This window comes from Cyanistes caeruleus, chromosome 2 (assembly GCF_971803275.1).
Source record: "Cyanistes caeruleus chromosome 2, bCyaCae1.hap1.1, whole genome shotgun sequence".
Classification (NCBI taxonomy): domain Eukaryota; kingdom Metazoa; phylum Chordata; class Aves; order Passeriformes; family Paridae; genus Cyanistes; species Cyanistes caeruleus.
This window is the reverse complement of record NC_141702.1, coordinates 56,375,393-56,394,251: the sequence shown is the minus strand read 5'-3', so window position 1 is coordinate 56,394,251 and position 18,859 is coordinate 56,375,393. Positions and strand designations below refer to the sequence as shown.

The 18,859-nt window shown below is 36.0% G+C and overlaps 1 protein-coding gene and 1 long non-coding RNA gene across 3 annotated transcripts in view; both read left to right on the top strand.

The window, feature by feature from the left end:
* Positions 1-18,859, top strand: part of HBS1L (HBS1 like translational GTPase) — a 59,188-nt gene that overhangs the window by 29,311 nt on the left and 11,018 nt on the right. For both annotated transcript variants that reach the window (XM_086877156.1, XM_086877158.1), the window contains 6 exons: positions 4,661-4,769; positions 12,793-13,049; positions 13,506-13,671; positions 14,696-14,813; positions 17,419-17,565; positions 18,217-18,291. In XM_086877156.1, coding sequence (XP_086733282.1) covers positions 4,661-4,769; positions 12,793-13,049; positions 13,506-13,671; positions 14,696-14,813; positions 17,419-17,565; positions 18,217-18,291 — 872 coding nt within the window. The remainder of the gene's footprint in view (positions 1-4,660; positions 4,770-12,792; positions 13,050-13,505; positions 13,672-14,695; positions 14,814-17,418; positions 17,566-18,216; positions 18,292-18,859) is intronic.
* On the top strand, positions 6,442-7,461 carry LOC147654831 (uncharacterized). The gene is made up of 3 exons (XR_015283223.1): positions 6,442-6,517; positions 6,598-6,767; positions 7,339-7,461. It is a non-coding gene; the product is annotated as an uncharacterized LOC147654831 (long non-coding RNA).

The following is an 18,859-nucleotide window of genomic DNA, read 5'->3' as shown; positions in this document are numbered from 1 at the left end:
CTTATATAGCTTTAGTAGTTTGTTTGTGAGTAGACATGGATTTCTTTAAATGGGGTTGCCATCTGGAAAAGCATAGGCTCGAGGCATGCCTGACATGACATTTGTCTTTGTTTTTCAAGCTGAATTCAGGCACATGGAACATTCTGGTTCACTGTATCAGAAACAGGCTTCTCTGTACAATGAGGCAGTTGAGTGTAAAGTTTCAGTACCAGTTTATAGTTTGATGAGTGAAAGGCTACTTGGGAGGAGAAGCTTCTGTGTATGGGAATTGAAAAGAGTGGCATTTTGTTTCTGCTGTTGGAAAGATACGGTCATCTGAACAAAGTCAGTGTGGATTTAAATACCCAGTGCTAGCATGCATTTCTCTAAATATGCCAATATCCATTTGATATCAGCGTGGCTTTCTTGAGAGAGCGGCTGTTTAACAGACTCTGCTTTTCACTCACCTCTAAACTACCTGGGAGCAGACTAGACTGCCAATCAACTCTTCCATTTACTGAAACCTTAGAATTAGAGAAAAGATTAATTTTTATCTTCCTGTTACTTTCAGTGTTAAGTATGTATATGAACCAAATTGAAAGAAGGACTTATCAAGCCTGTTATGTTTGATAATGTAGCCAGAGTAATCTTTTGATTTGTTTGTACAGATCTTCTGCAGGTACTTCTTACAACCAATTTTAGAAAGGAAATCCAAAGGGATTGACTCACAGTGAAGGGAAGTGATTGGCTAAATCTATGCTTTTGCTATTCCATCTTGAGCATCTAAAGAGACTGTGTTAATTTTTAAAGACTGTCCCAATGTTTTACTTCCTTCCTGCAAATGCATTTGTCTATGTCATCATCATCATTGTCTGTGTTTATCAGCCTGCAGGTACTTCATTGTGCCATCAGATTTTGGGGTTGTATTGCTAACAGTTTTGAAGTTATATCAGGTGTCATTAGTAAAACTTTTTGACTAAGTCAAAATTCTTTTAAATCAGAAGACCAACTGGCTGTCACAGGAAAGGTAAAAACACAGCCAAGAATAATAGAACTTTGTCAAGGTGTCATGAACTCCAGTTGTATTGGAGTAATGGATGTGCAGGTCTTCTCTGTTAGCTTTGGCGTTAGGCTGGTCCCAGTTTAATACTGAGACAAGGTTCATCAGTAAGTACACTTTTAGTTTTGTAGTAGTGTTTGACTTGTAGCTACAGTGTGCTTTAGCCTAGGTACTCTGATGTCAGTGCAGCCTAATTACCAAATACCACCCTGGGGGTTACCTCCCATGGAAGCTACTTTGCTTAAAATAGGCTATAAGTTTGGGGTTCTGAACATTTTGAATTGTGAGAACTGTCACGCTGATAAGCCTTTAAGGTTTTACTTTTTTATTTTCAGTTTTAATTTTTATGATTTATAAATGTACACTATGTGTTTCTGTGGAAGGAAGATTTTTAAATTTTCCTAGTGTTATGTCAATCAGTGCATTTACTTGTAGGGATACACACCTAGACTTACTTCTTGCAATGCTTAGAATAGTGAAATGTAACAAGGTACTGGGACTGCTTTTGGAATTTGTGAAAGATCTATCTGTTTTTATCTGTACTCTTGATTTAGGAAATTGCCATTGTTGCCATTGACTTACCTAGGTGTGTGTTTGAGAATGTCCAAATGGCAGTAGGCATGAAGAACTTTATGAAGGCCTTCTTGGCAAAAATCTGTATATGCTTGTAATCCTTTCCCTTCAGAAGTTGATTTTCCACAGCTACTCTTGTCCTAATCAAATTGGGATTACTGTTCCTACATTGTTTCTGGGTTTGTAGTACACTTCAGTTGCCATAGGGTACCCTGCTTGTAGATTACCAAGTGTTTTAAGAATTGTATCAGCTTTGTGCATTGACTTCCTTTTAGTTCCAAGGTGCAACTTAAAGATTTGCATGCAATCTGTTAAGTGCCAAATAGCTTTTGCTTTGCCTGCTAGAGCAGATAAGAATTTATCATGCAGTTTTCTCCGGTTCCCTATAGATTAGATAGTAAAGTATACTCCTTTCCCAGCCTTCTGTCCTTTGTAATGAAGCCATAATTATTAATCTTTAATGGCGCCTGCAATGCATAAAAGACAGACTTGGTCCTTATCTCAAATGTGCTGCTTGATTTTACTGTACTTGGTTATAAAAACATTGAAGGCAGAAAATTGTATTTGATGCTTCTATCAGTAGTGTTACTAATAATTCTTGAATTGCCTTTTCATCTGTCTGAATGTCGCCATTCTGGGATTATTTCTATGGTTTGATTTGTCTTTATATGATCCCAGTCTGCTTCCTTGCTCCAACTATGCTTTAGTATTTATTTATTTATATAATTCTTTATTATTGTTACTTACAAAACTAAAGTGTATACATATACACATATATACATACACATACACACACACACACACATATATGTGTGTGTGTATATATATATATATATATATATATATATGAAGAAAAGAAGCACCCAAACGGTCGGCTTTAATGGACTACTATTTTACTTTCTCTTGTTCTTTGTGACTGTAGTTTTGTATCTTCTTTTAACTTGTAGTGTTTCCTAAATTCTAGTTTTAAGGCTTTTCTTCTGTCTCAATTTGTTGAATGTATTTAGTCTTTTTGCACAATTCAACTTTCAGTCTGTGTCAAACACTGCAGTGTTATTTGTACAGAGTAAAGCTTAATTTTGAAATTGATTAGAGAAGATATATTTTGTAAAACCTTTGACTTTTGGACTAATATATTGCAAGTTATTTTCAAGTTACATAACATTAATTTTTGTCTTTTCTTTTAACTGATTTAATTTCAATTTAATTGTGTTTTTTGTAATTATTAGTTACTTGTAGCCAGATTTCAAGCATGGTATTTTCTGAGAATTCAGCTTTCAAATGACATGTAAAACATTCATGCTTATCTGTCAGTTGAAAATGACGTCTGCTTGAAAATTGTTAGAATTGATGCAGGAAAAATGATACCAATTTTTAAACAAATCTAATGTAATTTTTACTATAACTGAGGTGTTTACTTTTTTAAAAAGTGCTGTAAGGCAATCAATATAAGAGCTTGAAGATGAAATACAATCTCTGTGCTTAACTAACAGTCCCTGTCCAGTGAGAATTTTATATTCTAAGTATTTATATATTTGTTATATGATGTGACATTCTTCTAACCCATGCTTTCTGTTGCTGCCTTTCTTTCCCTTATCTTTTTTTCTTATTTGTCTGCAACTATTAATAAACCACATACAAACTACTTCTTCCAGAGATCTGCAGGTGGCATATAAATAAAATGAGTATTAGCAGATAAGACAAATGAGGGAGATGAAGACCAAGTCATCAGATAAATAAGAACGTCTCCATCTGTACTGTGATTGTCTGCTTTTTTGGTTTGCTGTTGTAGACATCTGTGGTATTCTGCTTCCTTGCCTGAAATCTTCAGCAGTCTTGACCGCAACCATTTATGTAACCTGCAAACCAATATGATCTTGTGGTTTAAAGGTGTAGCCGTTGTGCTTTAGAAGGAAATGCAGCATTAACATAAATTACTAGGGCCAAATGGCTCCAACAGTTTTTCCTAATGTAATATATCTAAAATACTTCTAAGAGTAACTTGGTAATCACTTGACTCTTGAGTATCTTGAGTATCCAAATGCAATACTGGAAGAGCAGTGGCATTTTTCTAGTTTTCAGATGCCATTGTAGTTAAAACTTAAAAGTTAAAGCTAGTGTTTAAAAATTGCAACCTAATTCTAAATTTGGGCTATTACTTTGGTTTGTCAAGTGTGTAACATCCTTCAGAACACAATGTGCAGCAGCTGTCACAAATGCTGTAAAGCAGCAAGTTGTTTTATTTGAAGGAAGAAAGGATCCTAACCTAATAACAAGGGAATTGTGTAATGAAAATGGCCAGTTTACTTTTATATAAACTCCTCCTCTGCAGAGTAAATAATTTATCTTTTTTTTACAGCTTGATAAGAAATTAATAGCACTGCAGTGGTATTAGTTGTGCAACTACTTTCACAAAATTACAGACGAACTTTAATTGTGTTTTCATTTAAGTTACGGTAAAAGTTAATACCTTTAAGTTACTCAATTCTGGCAATTATATCTAAATAGCCTTGAAATTAGCTAGCTTTGGAGTATTGCTTGGCTTCTTGAGTGTAATTCAGTATGAGACAACTCTGTTTTCAGATTTCAGGGAAGGCCTTGCAACACACACATAGCTGGTGCTGCTGCTAGCATTCCCTGAGGTGTACATATTTTTTTGCTTTATAATGTTAACAATGTTAAGGCAAAAGAAAAACTCTAAAGAGGAATTAATCCAATCATCTAGTGAGCAGCTGCGAACTGTTTCTTTATCTCGTATTGCATGAAATGCTTTTGGCATCCTGCAGAGCTGCTTCTAGAAAAGCTCTTGCATAGTATAGGTGTCATGTGATTGCTTGGAGATAGAGGTGAGATTTTCACAATAGATCTAGTTGTAGTCTGTTTTGATTAATTATGTAATATATTCACATAAGACACTGAAATGTGAGAGTTGGTCATAAAGGACTGGTGTAGTTGGGTTGGAGAGAAGTAATGGGACTTGTTAAACTTTATATTTAACACCTGTTAGTCACAACCTTAAGTTCAAACTTACTTTTTGTCTATTACTAGGAAAAACAAGGGATTCCCAGTCAGCCAGAATGGAATCTGAAATTGTGCCAAAAATTACCAAAATGACAGTGTCTGGAAAGAAACAATCTATGGGATTTGAAGTTCCATGGTAAGCCAAGCCCTCATACATCAAGGTACATCAGCAGCTCTTCTTTCAGACTGATGCACCTGTAGCAAGTTTTCTTCTTATTTTTTCTATTTTTCACAGCAGTTTTAGTGTCACTCTTCAGAACTAACCATCTCAGCTTCTTTTTTGACTCAGAATTACTTTCAGAAGATGGTACCTCACGTTTTGAGTTTAACAAATCCTTTCACTATGAATAGTGCATAGAGATTATCAGGTTGTCAGATTATTTAAACATCCGCTTCATAGAATACTGAACTTTCTTGGTGTTCGTTTATTTTAAATTTAGTTCTCTAAGTGGAATTATGAAATCAATAAAGCTTAACTGTAATTGCTTGTTCTTCAAAGGAAGTAATATATTTAAGAATAGTTGATGGGGAAAACAATCACTTATAGCTAAACCTTGCCTTCCTCTGCAGCTTTTATTAACTTTAACAGGTGTCCAGGGTACAACTGTTGTAGAGTTCGGTCCTACTTGTGCTATAGATAAATTAGAGTGGTTCTAATTTTATCCTGACTTGGAACTGTTGAGGAGGATGTCTCATGAGAGCAAGACGGCAGACATCTCAATCAGAGTCTACCTACAGCAGTAGCCATCAGTGTATAGTTAAAGAAATATATAAGGACAGGGCATGTATGTTGGGAATATGTTCCATGAAATATCATTGTGCAGTGTTCTGTGGCGCCCCACAATTTTTATCTATTTTCTGGTTTTGTCTATTTCTATTTAGAGTGGTTAACATATTTTTCTTACTTAGGTACCCTTATTCTGTTTTTGAACCCAGTCTTACAGTTGCCATCTAATGTGTGGCAAAAAATTGCGTAGTTCATCCTGAGGTCAAAAAATTCTCAAGTGTAAGTGCCAACATCCCAACCTCATCCTGCAGTGTTTGTAGTTCTGATCTGGAGAGCATTGTTGGGAGTAAGAGGGCAGCATAGTCTTTATCTTACAGTGTCTTGTGCATGTTTGATAGCTGGGTGGAAAGCAAGCAGTTTCATCTACTTAAGCACATTTAATACAAGGAGTGAAGCTGATGTCATTATTCCTTTATGCTGGTAAATGTCATTGCTAAATGACATCACCTTCATTCAATCTCAGATGCAATAAGCTCCAAATGAAAAATTTCTGGGACTTTCAAATTGTCTGTACTGTTTGAGATTTGTGATACATAAAGGAAGTCATATTTTTTTTCGCTTGCTGTCTACTAATCAGTGGCTCTGGTTTTGACAGCTAGACTCATGAAGTTCCAGGCACCTTCATCTCTTATGTTCTTATTAAATTTCTTAGAAGTTGGAGTTTTTCGTGGAGACTTTTGTGTTGTAATTTAATTTGGAATTTAATTTTAGTTTACAAAAATATAGAAATATAAAACCAAGTGAAGAAGATGTGCCAGCTAATTTTAAGTAGTGATTGATTTTTCTTTTTTTTTTAATCTATAATAATGGCTATTTAAAATGTTTGTTTCTAAAAAAGAGCAAATACAGAATTTTGTGTCTCTGATACTTCCTAAGCATGTGTACCTGCTCCACAGGAGATAAGAAGAATGCTTCCTCATCTGTAAACTAAAGTAATTCTTGGATAGGCTAGTGATGACTCAGTCTGTGATCAAAGGTGTTTGTCTCCAACATGGTTCTTACCCATTCTGCTTGTTTTCAGGGACACTGACATAGTTTGTATCATGTTTGCTTACAGTTCAGTAGCAGAAGAAAGATGAAGCCTTCAGGACCTGTGGGTAAATCCTTTTGATAAATCCTTAATATTGTACTTGTGAGACCCCATCTGGAGTGCTGCATTCAGTTCTGGGGTTTTCAGCACAGGAAAGACCTGGACCTGTTAGAGTGCACCCAGAGGAGGCCACTAAGATTATTAGAAGGGAGAAGCACACCTCCTATGAAGGCAGCCTGAGAAAGCTGGGGTTGCTTAACCTGAAGAAGAGAATGCTTTGGGGTGACCTCATTGCAGCTTTCCAGTACCTAAAGGGGGTAAGATGGGGACTGACATTTTAGGAGGGCTTGTTCTGACAGGACAAAGGATGTAATGGTTTTAAACTGCAAGAGAGTCTCGATCATATGTAAGGAAGAAGTTTTTTACAGGGAGGGTGTTAAAACACTGGACAGGTTCCCCAAAGAGGTGGTGGATACCCCATGCATGGAAACTTTCAAAATCATGTTGGACCAGACTCTGAGCAACCTGATGTAGTTGCAGGGGGGTGTTGGACTAGATGACCTTTAAAGACCCCTTATAACCTAAACTATTTGGTTATTCTGTGAATGTGAAGATAGTTTTAAATTCATCTCACTCAGTGGTACTGCTGAAATACTAATTGAAAGCAAACTTCTTTTTACTGTAGAAATTGCTTATACATTAGGTATTTAGCTTTAAGTGGGTGGAACAGGTCAGAAGTGGAATGATTCATAAACCAGCTTGAGATTTGGAGCACAGCTAATCAATGAGTATGGAAGAAGTTGCAATTTAAATGGTAAAGTTACCTGTCTGAAAGAACCCTTCTTCAAGGAATCTGATAAGGGCCGCCTTTCTTCTTTTGTCTAACAGACTGCTGTGGAGGCACTGCCAAGGCCTGTGACATTGACTTTATAGAAGCAGAGAATCATCTTTTTCTAAAGTTGAAAAAGAAAACAAAACATGAGGCTCTACCTCAGTTCAGTGAGTGTTAGGGTGTGTTTTTTTAATTTTGCAGTTACCTTCTGGATTAATGGCAGACTACAGATAACTTGTTAAGGAGGAGAAGGAATCTGTGTTTATTAACACCTAAGAAAGACTTGTTCCTTTGACCCTTTTCATAACTTCTTTATGTTCTTACTAAATTGTTAATTTACTGCAAGGTGTTTATAATAATACAGCTTTTTAAGTACATAGTTTATGTCACTGAGCAAAAGCACCAGTATAAATTACTGAAAGCATTTTAAATGGATTCTAAAACATCTGTAACTGTGCCCCCTACTTTCACCCCAAAATATTTATATGGTGCTGGTGCAGATGTCATTAGAAGGAAATTGTATGGTACATATGAACTAGTTTTTGTTGTTACTCATATGGGATCTTAAAGGTAATTTCTGGACCATGTTTTTAAAAGCAGCAGCCTTGCATTAGCAAAAAAGTCCCATTCTTTGACCAACTATTCAGTATGTGATTCAGTCTTGTTATGAGGTATAACCTCATACTAATCAGTGAATCTTATTTTAAACTGATGGGTTATTAGAAGTCATTAATTGCTTTGAGCATTGATTGCCTTTGTTGCTGGGTTTTCTTAGTGGGATTGTCTACAGAAAATGGAGTTTTCTGGTAAACTGATGCTCTAGCAAAACTGTTTACTGGGCTTTTTCTTTCTGTTAAGCAATAAAGGAAGGCAGAAGAAGTTGTGACCAAAAAAGGGGTGATTATTTTAACTAGTCTGACCAATATTTTGTAATTAATAATCTTGAAAGGGGAAATAAATGTAGACATTTCTGTAATGACTGTAAGAACTCCGAAGGAGTTGGTTGTGTAAAAATAATTCACCCAGCATCCAGACTAGAAAATTGAAAATAATGTTTAAAAGCTAAATTCTGAAGAGTTAATATTTAGCAGATGAGCTTTCAGGTTCCCTTTGAATGCATGGTGGTGTGAACCTTTCAATACTTGTGGGAGATTGAATGCCTTCTTACATCTTATAACAACATACGTTGTATTTACTAATATTTCCCAGAAAACAGTAATGTAACCATAACATTATATTCAGTTTGCTGTTATGGTCTTTGTTGGCAAGACAGCATAGGAAGTTTATGGCCTGGCATTTTTAGTTTTGACTAAATGTTGGTCCTTGCCTGGCTTTGGTTTGTCTGCTGATTTCCAAAAGAGCTGTGGTAGGCTGTTTTGACATTTGCACCTGAATTTGCTGATGGTTGAGCTTTCTTGAGTACATCATCTCAGTGCACATGCAAGGTTCATAATACTTCTGTCATTTCAAAGAAGTTGAATTGCATAATCAGCTCCACATTACCACATAGCAGTGATTGGCAAACTGAGACTGCTTTTGATAGTTCCATCAAGTTCTCAAACAATGATGCAAGCAATGGTTTAGGAAGTGGTCTTCCTCCAATATAAATTTTTCCTCATATGGTAGGTCATCATGGTTCAGACCAAGCTGGAACTTTGCTACCAAAGATGCTTTCTAATACAGTTGACTTGGTTATATTCTCAACTACCTGCACTAGTGGCACACTAGATACTACCTTCTGACAGATGTTTAAATTCAATAATTTTGAAAAACCTTGTGGGAAGAGGCTAGCGGAAGAGCATTTCCAGTGTCATTAATTTTGTTTATTGACTGTCAGAAGTGGAGCTCCTTAGCATTTTTCTGAGCCATTATCAAGCTTTCAATAAACTACTCATCTGATTGCCATGAGGCATAAATTAACTGTCAGTATCTTACTGCTGCATTTCTCTTCATGTACTTCCATGAGACTGGAATTTAATCTGTCCACTTTTCTGTTTTGGTCCCTAGCAATAAACTTTCCCTGACACTGGTCAGCAAAAAGCCAAAATGTGTTATTAGGGATACTCTTTAAGTAGATCATATGCTCTGATGTTTATTCTCTGAAATGGCAAGTCTAGGTTTATTGTGACACAAGTTGTATCCAGGTTTCCAAATCACAGTAATACCTGAAATTTTTTAACTCTAGCAGTGTACTGACTGTTCAAATACTGTACCCTTGAAAAAGTAGCAAGGCCTGATGATGGCTGGAGCCTCATTTCACTCATTTCATTTGAATCTAGCACTTTTTCTTTGCATCACCCAAAATAAAAGCTGTTTGGCAGCCTTAAGTAGTGGTGGTTGCAATGAAAGCTACACAGAAATGAGAGTACTTAGTGTCTCTGCTAATAACCATGGTTCTTTCAGATACCGTAATTAGTTTGAATTCTACCACATAAAATCCATCCTGTTTTGGGGACTCCTTACTGACATAGGCTTTGGCCTGCAGGAGGATCTTAGCATCTGCAATTAGAAGAAGAATTGTTACCTAGTTTAATGAACTGAAATTTAGAGGCTTACAAATAACTTCTCTTTGAAAATACATTCTTGTCTGCTAAGCTGATGTGACAGTGCTTCAATATATTTTGGAAAGCTATGGAAAAATATGAGAGTTATGTTTTTGGGTCACATTACTTTCAGCTTCATCTAATAAACTGCCTTTTATTGTTTTTTTACTTTTGAAAATTTGGTTTGGGAAGAAATGCAGGCACTGAAAAGGACAAAAAAACTATTGCCAGCTGTAAAGGCTGTTTTGATATGACTCCTTATACAAATAGTTTTCTCCAGAACTTCAAATATTAGACTTTCAAGGAAGAAAACTTGATACCAATGTAAAATACCATATTTGCATTTCTGTGTGACCTTTGCATATTGGCACTAGTCCTGGTACTTTAGTGTGAACATGCTCAATATTATGCTGAGACCGAACTGAAGTTTGCCTGAAAAAAGGGAAAACATGGAAGAGTCTTAATCTTTATGAAAGTTGTATGATGCAGATTAATTGTAAATATATGAGGCTCTCTTAAATGATTGAGACAAAAATTATTTGGTATACTTTACATAATTCAGATGATATTTAATACATATTTTTAAAATATGTAGAAAACTTTGTTGCCACAATTCTTTGTATATTTACCCTCTATCGACTTGGTTGTTTCCAGTCTGTTTTCATGAAGTAAAATTTCCCTGCAGAGACATTGGAGAAAATAATTGTTTTGCCATTCCAAAGTAGATTTTTAGCTAAACCTTAATGTACTATTTAAGGAATTTTAAAGTCAGAGCCTTCTGTTTAGTCTTATAGAAATGCACTTACCTTTTCCAGTAAAACAAAACAAAAATGCTTGTAGTGACTTTTTTCCCTGTGGAATAATTAATGTGTAATCAACTTTCTTCATTGCTACATGTGAAGCAATGATGCCCAGCTATTGTTTTGGTTTAGAGAATTGAGTGTTATAAAGGTTATTCAGCTTGTCAAGCTGCAATGCTATCTGTAACATTGGAGCGATAGCTGGTGAGACAGAACAGTTGGCTTTGTAGTGTGAATTCTAGAATGTCAAGATTGTGTGACCTAAGGCAGCAGTTTGATAGAAACTTGTCCTTCTCCTGCAAGTGGCTTTGATTGTTTTGATGGAGTAACTTCTTTTTAGAAAAGACTTTAATACAAAAATATAAATAGACTTTATACATCTAGATTTTATTTAATATCAAATAGACTTTATACAGAATTGTCTGTCCATGATGCAGAAGCACAGGTACCACCTGTACTCCTTCAGCCATCATGGATGGCATAAAACAGGTTATTTGTTTAGCTAATTTGGGAAGCATGCCTGGGTATCTAGCCTTGAGGCAAGAACTTGACCTTGGGTTTTGGAACTGTAGCCAAAAAAATGAGTGTTGGAATTTCTGCTTTGGTCTCACAATCAAGAGAAAAAATTGGCTTTGGGCCTTATGAAAAGGTGTCAAAATCAATCAGTCTGCTGCAGTGCTGATAAAACAGGTGGGTTCTGAAACTGTGGGGAAGAAGGGGGAGCCATAAAATGTCCCATGTTACTGCTGTAATGAAAGGCTAAGTTTGTGTTTGATCTGAGTATTTATAATGTTTAATTTTTTAGATCATAACTCTTCAACAGCTTTGTTTAGTAGACTAACATATTTAGACTGTATTGTTCCATGAGATCTGTGTAATGGAAAGGGACTAATGCAATGCAAATACTCCTACACAGACAGAAAATGAGAATTAATGTCAAATAAGAGCTGAGATGTCACAATGTGGGATTCTAAAGTACCAAAACAAATAGTTCTGTTTGTAGAAGTTGAAAAGATTAAAACTGGGTAGTTAATTGTGGCATGTAAACAGACAGTGGGGAGTGAAGATTTCACTGTGGATGTGGAAACACTTGACTCTGAGAGCCTGCATAAATCTTTTCCAGAGAAAGCGGTCTGCAGCATCATGGTACTGAGTTTGAACAGATCTCCAGTTTTCCAGGGGAAGAAGCTTCTTCCCCTTGGATAAAATTTTAAATATAATGTCTGCAGGGTCTTTCATTTTACTGTATAATCAGTGGTTTGTATATTGACATTTGCTGTGATAGAATGTTGGCAGACCTGTAATAACTGCTTCTATTTCTGTCACGTTTCTTACATTAATGATTCACCATGCAGCTTTGTCAGGCAGTAAGAAAGCTTTTACTGTCTTTAAAATATTACTTAGTGTTTGTTTTTAGTTAGCATCTTTGCTATGTCAGGTAAAGAATAATATTGTACATTCTCAGAAAGCTTGTGTAAATCAGGAAAATATGTTTTTTACAAAACGGAGATAAAAAGAGAGAGTGTAAGAAAATAATACATTTAATTATTTACCATTAGGATTAGTATGGTGATTTATAGGAGAACAGGGTACTAGAAAAAGGGAGTTTGAGAATCCAAACTTCTTTAGTCCTGGATGCCTTAAACAAATTTTTTCAATATTGTTAAATCTTAATTCATCTGTTATAGTTCTGTATAAGTATTGCACTTTAAATTGCAGCTTACATGTGCTTAATATCCGCTCTTTATGTTATATTGCTGTTCTCAAAATAAAACATAACTGTGTTCAGATAATTGCAATGGTACTGTACGTGGAAACTGTTTCAGGATCTGTGCTTCAGAGTTGACTTGGGCTCTTAGTTCAGAGGAAACCTGCTCTGTGGTTGTTCTGCATAATTGTCCTTTCCTTTTAAAGGAAAGCTTGTTTATCTGTTTTTTATATATTTTACAAGATTTCTTCTTATCTTGCTTTTGTAAACAGTGTTTTTCAGACAAGATGTTCAGAGCTGGTATCTGTGCAGTTTTTATCCAGCTGCTTATCAATTCCACCTTAGTGGGCTTATCACATACTCCTTGGGGTTTACATGATAGTGAAGGGAAAACTCAACTTCTCTCTCCTATTTCCATGTCTTCTTTGCCATTTGCATTCTTTGTGTTTTTTCCCCTAGTGCGCTTGCTGAGGAAAATGGCCACACTAATACACCTCAGAAAGGACTGTTACCTGAAGATGCCAGTGTAGCTTCTGGGGTACTTGAGGCTGTCTCAAAATCTACTCTTTCACCCCAAGTAGTTCAGGTTTCAGAAGATCAGAATATGGTGCCTACTCCAGCGAAAAAGTCAAGCAAGGCAAAACAACAAATAGATGTGAAAGCAGAGTTGGAGAAGAGACAAGGAGGAAAGCAGCTGCTGAATTTGGTGGTAATAGGTAATACTCTTAAATTACATTTCTGACAAACATAAAGTTTAAAAACTGCACTGATAGAATCTGGAAGTGATACAGAATCAAAACTGTCCTCATGGCAGGGAAGGGAAATCTCGTACTGTTTTCAGTTGCATCTGCATTTTTTGGAGGGAGTACATTCAGATATCTTTGACTTGGAAAGTGAGGTTGTCTTAGAATCCCTTTGAGCATACAGAACATGTTTGGTTTGGTTTCATTGTTGCAGCGTGTTCTTGTTAGCATGAATTTGGAGGCTGTCATGCTAACTGGCTGTTACAATAAACTGTCTTCCTGAGTCTCTATCTCACAGGATTATGAAATTCTATGGATTACAGAAGCATTATCAGTGCATGTGATGTTCATATGTTTAGTATATTTCTTGAGCTATACCCAAATTATATGAATGAATAAAATTGCTGTAATATTTATTTTCTTCCACAGGACATGTTGATGCAGGCAAAAGTACTTTAATGGGTCATTTGCTCTACCTTTTGGGAAATGTGAACAAAAGAACTATGCACAAATACGAACAGGAATCTAAAAAGGCTGGTAAAGCTTCATTTGCCTATGCATGGGTCTTGGATGAAACTGGTGAAGAAAGAGAAAGGTAGAAATACATTTTGATGGGAGCTACCTTTTTTTCTGTGAAAGAACAGCATTTATTAGAAAATATTAGTCTGATAAACAAAGCATTGAAATATCAGTTCATCACATGTGACTTAGATTATGTTAAAAAAAAGTACTAAAAAATTAAATTAACAATTGTATTTGTATGCTTTATAAAAGGCCCTTATTAATTTGAAATATGAAATTTAAAATTAGATTTTTATATTGAAGAAGTGAGTCTTCTGAATTGGTATTTTTGATTGGTTCTATTTTCTCTTTGCTCTGAGTTTTTTATTTTAAAAAAACAAACTTTCTGGAGTCATCTGTAAATGTTTCAGATTTTGAGGGACTTATTTTGTGTTGGGAATTTTGGTGATTGGAAGTAGCATACTAAAAGTATCTGCTACTACAAGATATTTTGTCCCTTGAAAGTTCCTATCTGGCTGGATTGTCTGTAAAGGGAGATGCAGATGACTAACCCAGATATAGATGTGTATGGTAGGTGTTTTGGTGAGATTGATTTTATCCATCTCATCCAGAGCATGTGGAGGTTAGCGAGATGTGGAACTAAGTGTGTAGTGATCCCTCCTTGGTAATCAGGAGTTCTGCCTGTGGATCTTTGCGAATGTGTAACTCTATCTCTATAGTCCTATACCACTGATTGTTGTTTTTTTAAACTCAGCTTTGTTTCTCTTACTCTGATACCTTTTTCTGAAGAACTAAATATCAAAAGTATAATTAGTAGTGTCATGTTCTTGCTGTGCTTGTTGTGATACAGTCTGTAAGTGCATGGTAGTACTGGGAATTCTGGGTATTTTTCTTCACAACTGGATTTATTAAAATAAAGGTAAGAATAAATAATGAGGTCTGCTCTTCCAACATGCAGGTACCCCTGTGGTGAAGGCTAAATCAGTGAAAGATATTAAGTGTACAATTTTATGCTTGTGTTTTTAATAGCTTATTTTGTATCTCTGTGAAGTTTTAAAACAGTTTTAATGGTGCATTACATGTATGTTTTGTTGAAGGGGAGTGACAATGGATGTGGGTATGACCAAATTTGAGACACCAACGAAAGTAATTACACTGATGGATGCTCCAGGCCACAAAGACTTCATTCCAAATATGATCACAGGAGCTGCACAGGTAAAGATAGTCTGTCTTTATCTATACTGGTAAAATGCTTTTTCCAGTATCAGTATTATTTGTAACTTCTTCTTAAATTGTTTTTGGGTTTTTTTTTTCTTTTAAAATCTGAGGTGGAATGGAATCATTGATGGTGTTAATCTGTCTTTGCATTTTCTAAACTTAAAAAAGAATGTTTATTAAACATTAAATGTAGTTGTTTGTTTTTTTTTGTGATGCTAACATTTGAGAAGAGGGTTTTATTATGCAAGTAATTTAATAGTAAGTTGCAGTTTGATGAAATCACATTTGTGCTTTGAAAGCTATTCAGATATGGTATATGGCTATTCAGTGAGTAGTTCTGTGAAAATAATGTTGTAGGTTAAGATTTTAAGTGACTTTGAGCTTAAAGAAAAAGGATTTATTGGTCAAGCAAAACTAATTTTTTTTGTTTTACAGTATATTTTTGTAGGGGATGAGAAAACAGATAACAAAGTTTATACAGAATACACTGTATTGTCTAGAGGATATTTGCAGAGACTGCATGCCACTTGTTTTAGGAACACTAGGTGAAGTCAGAATCATTGGACACTATGCATTGAATTCAGTCTCCTATAGATTAGTTACTTGTGGGAATAATACCTCAGAGGCAGGGGGAAAATATCATGGTTACATGATATAAAAGGAGTGATTGTTGGTTTGGTTTTTTTTCACTTAAAGACACCCCTTTTTAAATAATGAGATTTATTCTCCAAAGTAGACATTGAATCAATTTTTTTTTTCAAAGCTAATCTGTGTATAGGTTTTTGCTTTATGTGTGTCATAACTGTCTGAAACACAGGTTATATCTTAAGATCTTTATTGAGTACTTGGATGAGTACTGCTAGTATGATTGTACCGATAGAGAACTGCACTGTAGGGAGACTGGTTTGTCCCAAGTTCTGCTTTAGCTCTGAAGCAGAGCCTGGGTGAGAATTCAGATCTTGTGACACAGTGGTTAGGCTACAGAATAGTCAGAAGTTTGCAAAATATGGTGTAATGCCTATACAGCTATCTATATGGTGGAATATGTGTTGTAGCAATTTTTTATGAGTTTAAAAACTAGAAGTGAATCTTCAGCTTCAGAGCAGTGGAAAACGTAAACTCAGATGTGCTATTTCTTTACAATTGTTGTTTAAATAGTTTTTTCTTTTGTGGGAAAAGTAACACAGGCAGAAGTATTAAGAGAAGAGTTGCAGATCCCCCAGCAATTGTAGCAGTTTAGCAGAAGACAGGGCTGACTGAATAAAGCTTGTTATGTCTGTGTTCCAGCTTCCAGGGTGATGAGGGACTGGTCTGTTCTGGAGCCTGTTAAGCAATCACTGAAACTTTGCAACTTTCCATTGCCTGTTAGAGTAGGCTCAGTGCTGAAGCAATGGCTGGAAATGGTTTTAGTGCCTTTTTGTTGTAGAGAATGCTGTTAGGAGGTGAATCCCCAACTACTGTTATGCAAAATGCAAATCAGCCTTATCAAGGCCAAAATCTGGCCTTTGATGCACATTCAGTAAGTCCTGGGGTACTGTTTTTATAATGTAGAAAATGGAGGATATCTATTTTTTTAAGAAGTTCACTGCAATGCACTTCTGAGGAAATTAATCAGTCATCCTTTGAGAAAAGGATATTCCCGATCTCATACTGCTGCCATCTCTGAGATGTGGGGATTTCATGCCTAGGATGAGGTGAGGGAAGTTCAGAGTCAGGACTCTGTTCTTTTTCCTGGAATTCTGAAGCATAACCAGTTAATGAATGGGAGAAAGTACCACTTTTTCTCCTCGCTTTCCATTATATCCATGTCCTCAGTCCTCTGAAATTGTCTTACCCCTGCCTGTTGACACCAGCACCTTTGCTGTTCACTTCTGTTGCCATCACTTAACATTATGATGAACTAACTGGCAATTACTTACCAATGCAGGAAAAGTACAAGAAATATTAGCAGTGTTTAAGGCTAACAGCAAGATCAGTGTTTTTCCCAGTGCTTACATGCTGACTTTTGTGCAGTGCTGTAGACTATTTGCTCTTAATGCTTTGGCAGAGTGATAAAACAGGCTGCTTTGTCTTTGCCACCTTGTGATTTTGGCAAGCTCCAATGTGTTAAGTGGACTGTGAAGCGTTCACAACCAGCATATAGTCAACTGTACAGTACAACTGGTTGCTCTATTTGTATAGTGTGGTGATTTGTTTGTAATTTTTGCAGCTTCTCACTAAGAGGGTGTAGAGACTGAGGCAGGGAGAAATGGACATTGTGCTCATATATTGTGTTCTAAAGCTTCTGAGCGTAGGCTGCTTTTGTTTAAATTAGTGCAGCATCCAGAGTGGGTAGATTGAAGGGGACAGGTTGCCCAAATCTGTGTTGTCCTGTGTTTAACCAGGACGTGCTGGTTTATGACATAAGATGACATAATGCCATAAAATCTCACTGAAGTGGGTATAATACAAGATGGGACTGAGCAGTTTCAATTACATTCGGAGCACAACAGGATTCCTCCTTTGTAAAGTAAGTTTTGTGTAAAATGTTACTGACTGAGGTATTTATCCAGATTATTTCCACCTCTTAACCACTTTTCATTTTTTTTCCATTATAATGTAGGCTGATGTGGCAATTTTGGTAGTGGATGCCAGCAGAGGAGAGTTTGAAGCAGGGTTTGAGACGGGTGGACAAACGCGAGAACACGGATTGTTAGTGCGTTCTCTTGGAGTGACACAGTTGGCTGTTGCAGTCAATAAAATGGACCAGGTACACTTTTAGTTTACTTCATTTAAGGGCTTTTCATCATTGAAGGGCTTCTGTCTAGATTGGTGGATATTAAGTTTAAGGATCAGTATTGTGAAACTAATAAGGCATTGTTTCTTTGCTTTCCAGCTCTGTCCCTTATGTTTGGACTTTATGATGTCATTCTTTTTATTTATGGGTTTATTTTCAAAGTACACAAAAGGTTAATTTTGGTGCTAAAATGAGCAGGGGTCCCTTTTGTGCTTGTGGAAATATCACATAACAGTTGATCTCTGCAGCATCTGTAAGATCATCTTGGTGGTCATTCAGGTCAAGATCTCAATAGTTTTATTTAAATGTGTAAAGTGTGTTAAGGATTACTATTTATGTTTTAAGTTACTACTATGTTTAATATATCTTACTGAATCTGAATTTTGTGTAACCTTTAAAAAAAAGTTGCTATTGAAATTAGAAGGGCTTGCAATTACTGATCAGTTTGTGATCAGTAATTGCTAATGTGTCTTCTATATTAAAGTGTGAATGCACCTGGAAATCTCATGTTTATAAATACACATCTGTTTCTACTACAGAATTGATGACATGCAGCTGCATGTTCAAGTCATGGTTAAAAATCCATAATTTTATTATCCTATCATAATCTGTGCTTTATTTTAGGTAAATTGGCAACAGGAAAGATTTCAGGAAATTACAAGTAAGCTTGGCCAATTTCTTAAGCAAGCTGGCTTTAAGGTAATATATTTGTGAGGCCTTTGTTGCTTTGTTTAAGCTTCTGGGTGGGATGAGCTTTTCCTACAGTCAGGTTATTTTGTGTTACTTTCTTGTGACTACTAGGTGTACTTAATGTAGCAGTTTCCTTTTCTTCCTGGGAGGGTGACCTTGAGCCCTGCATAAGGGTAGTCAGTTTTTTAATACTCTTTGTGTCATCATCTTTGTTCAGGTCTGTTGAATTTTTGGGGTACTCAGATCACTTGTAGTTTCTTGGGATTGTTGTCTACAAAGCAGAAGAGACCAAGAATGGTCTATCTTAATGTTCAAGATTACATGAAATACAGTAGAGAGTTTTATACTGGAGCAGGTGTCAGTGTGGATTATGACCTCATGAGAATGCCCGTCTCATGTTTTCTCGGTTCTAGCTACTGTTCATTTGGACTGGCTGTGGTCTTCCTGCAATCCCTATGCATAAAGCAGCAATTCAGACCAAAATTTTGCCTGTCAAACATGGAGGACTGTGTTACCTGAACTCAGTTTCTGGTTGTCAGCATTGATACCATCATATCTAGGTGTCTCCTGCTCTTTG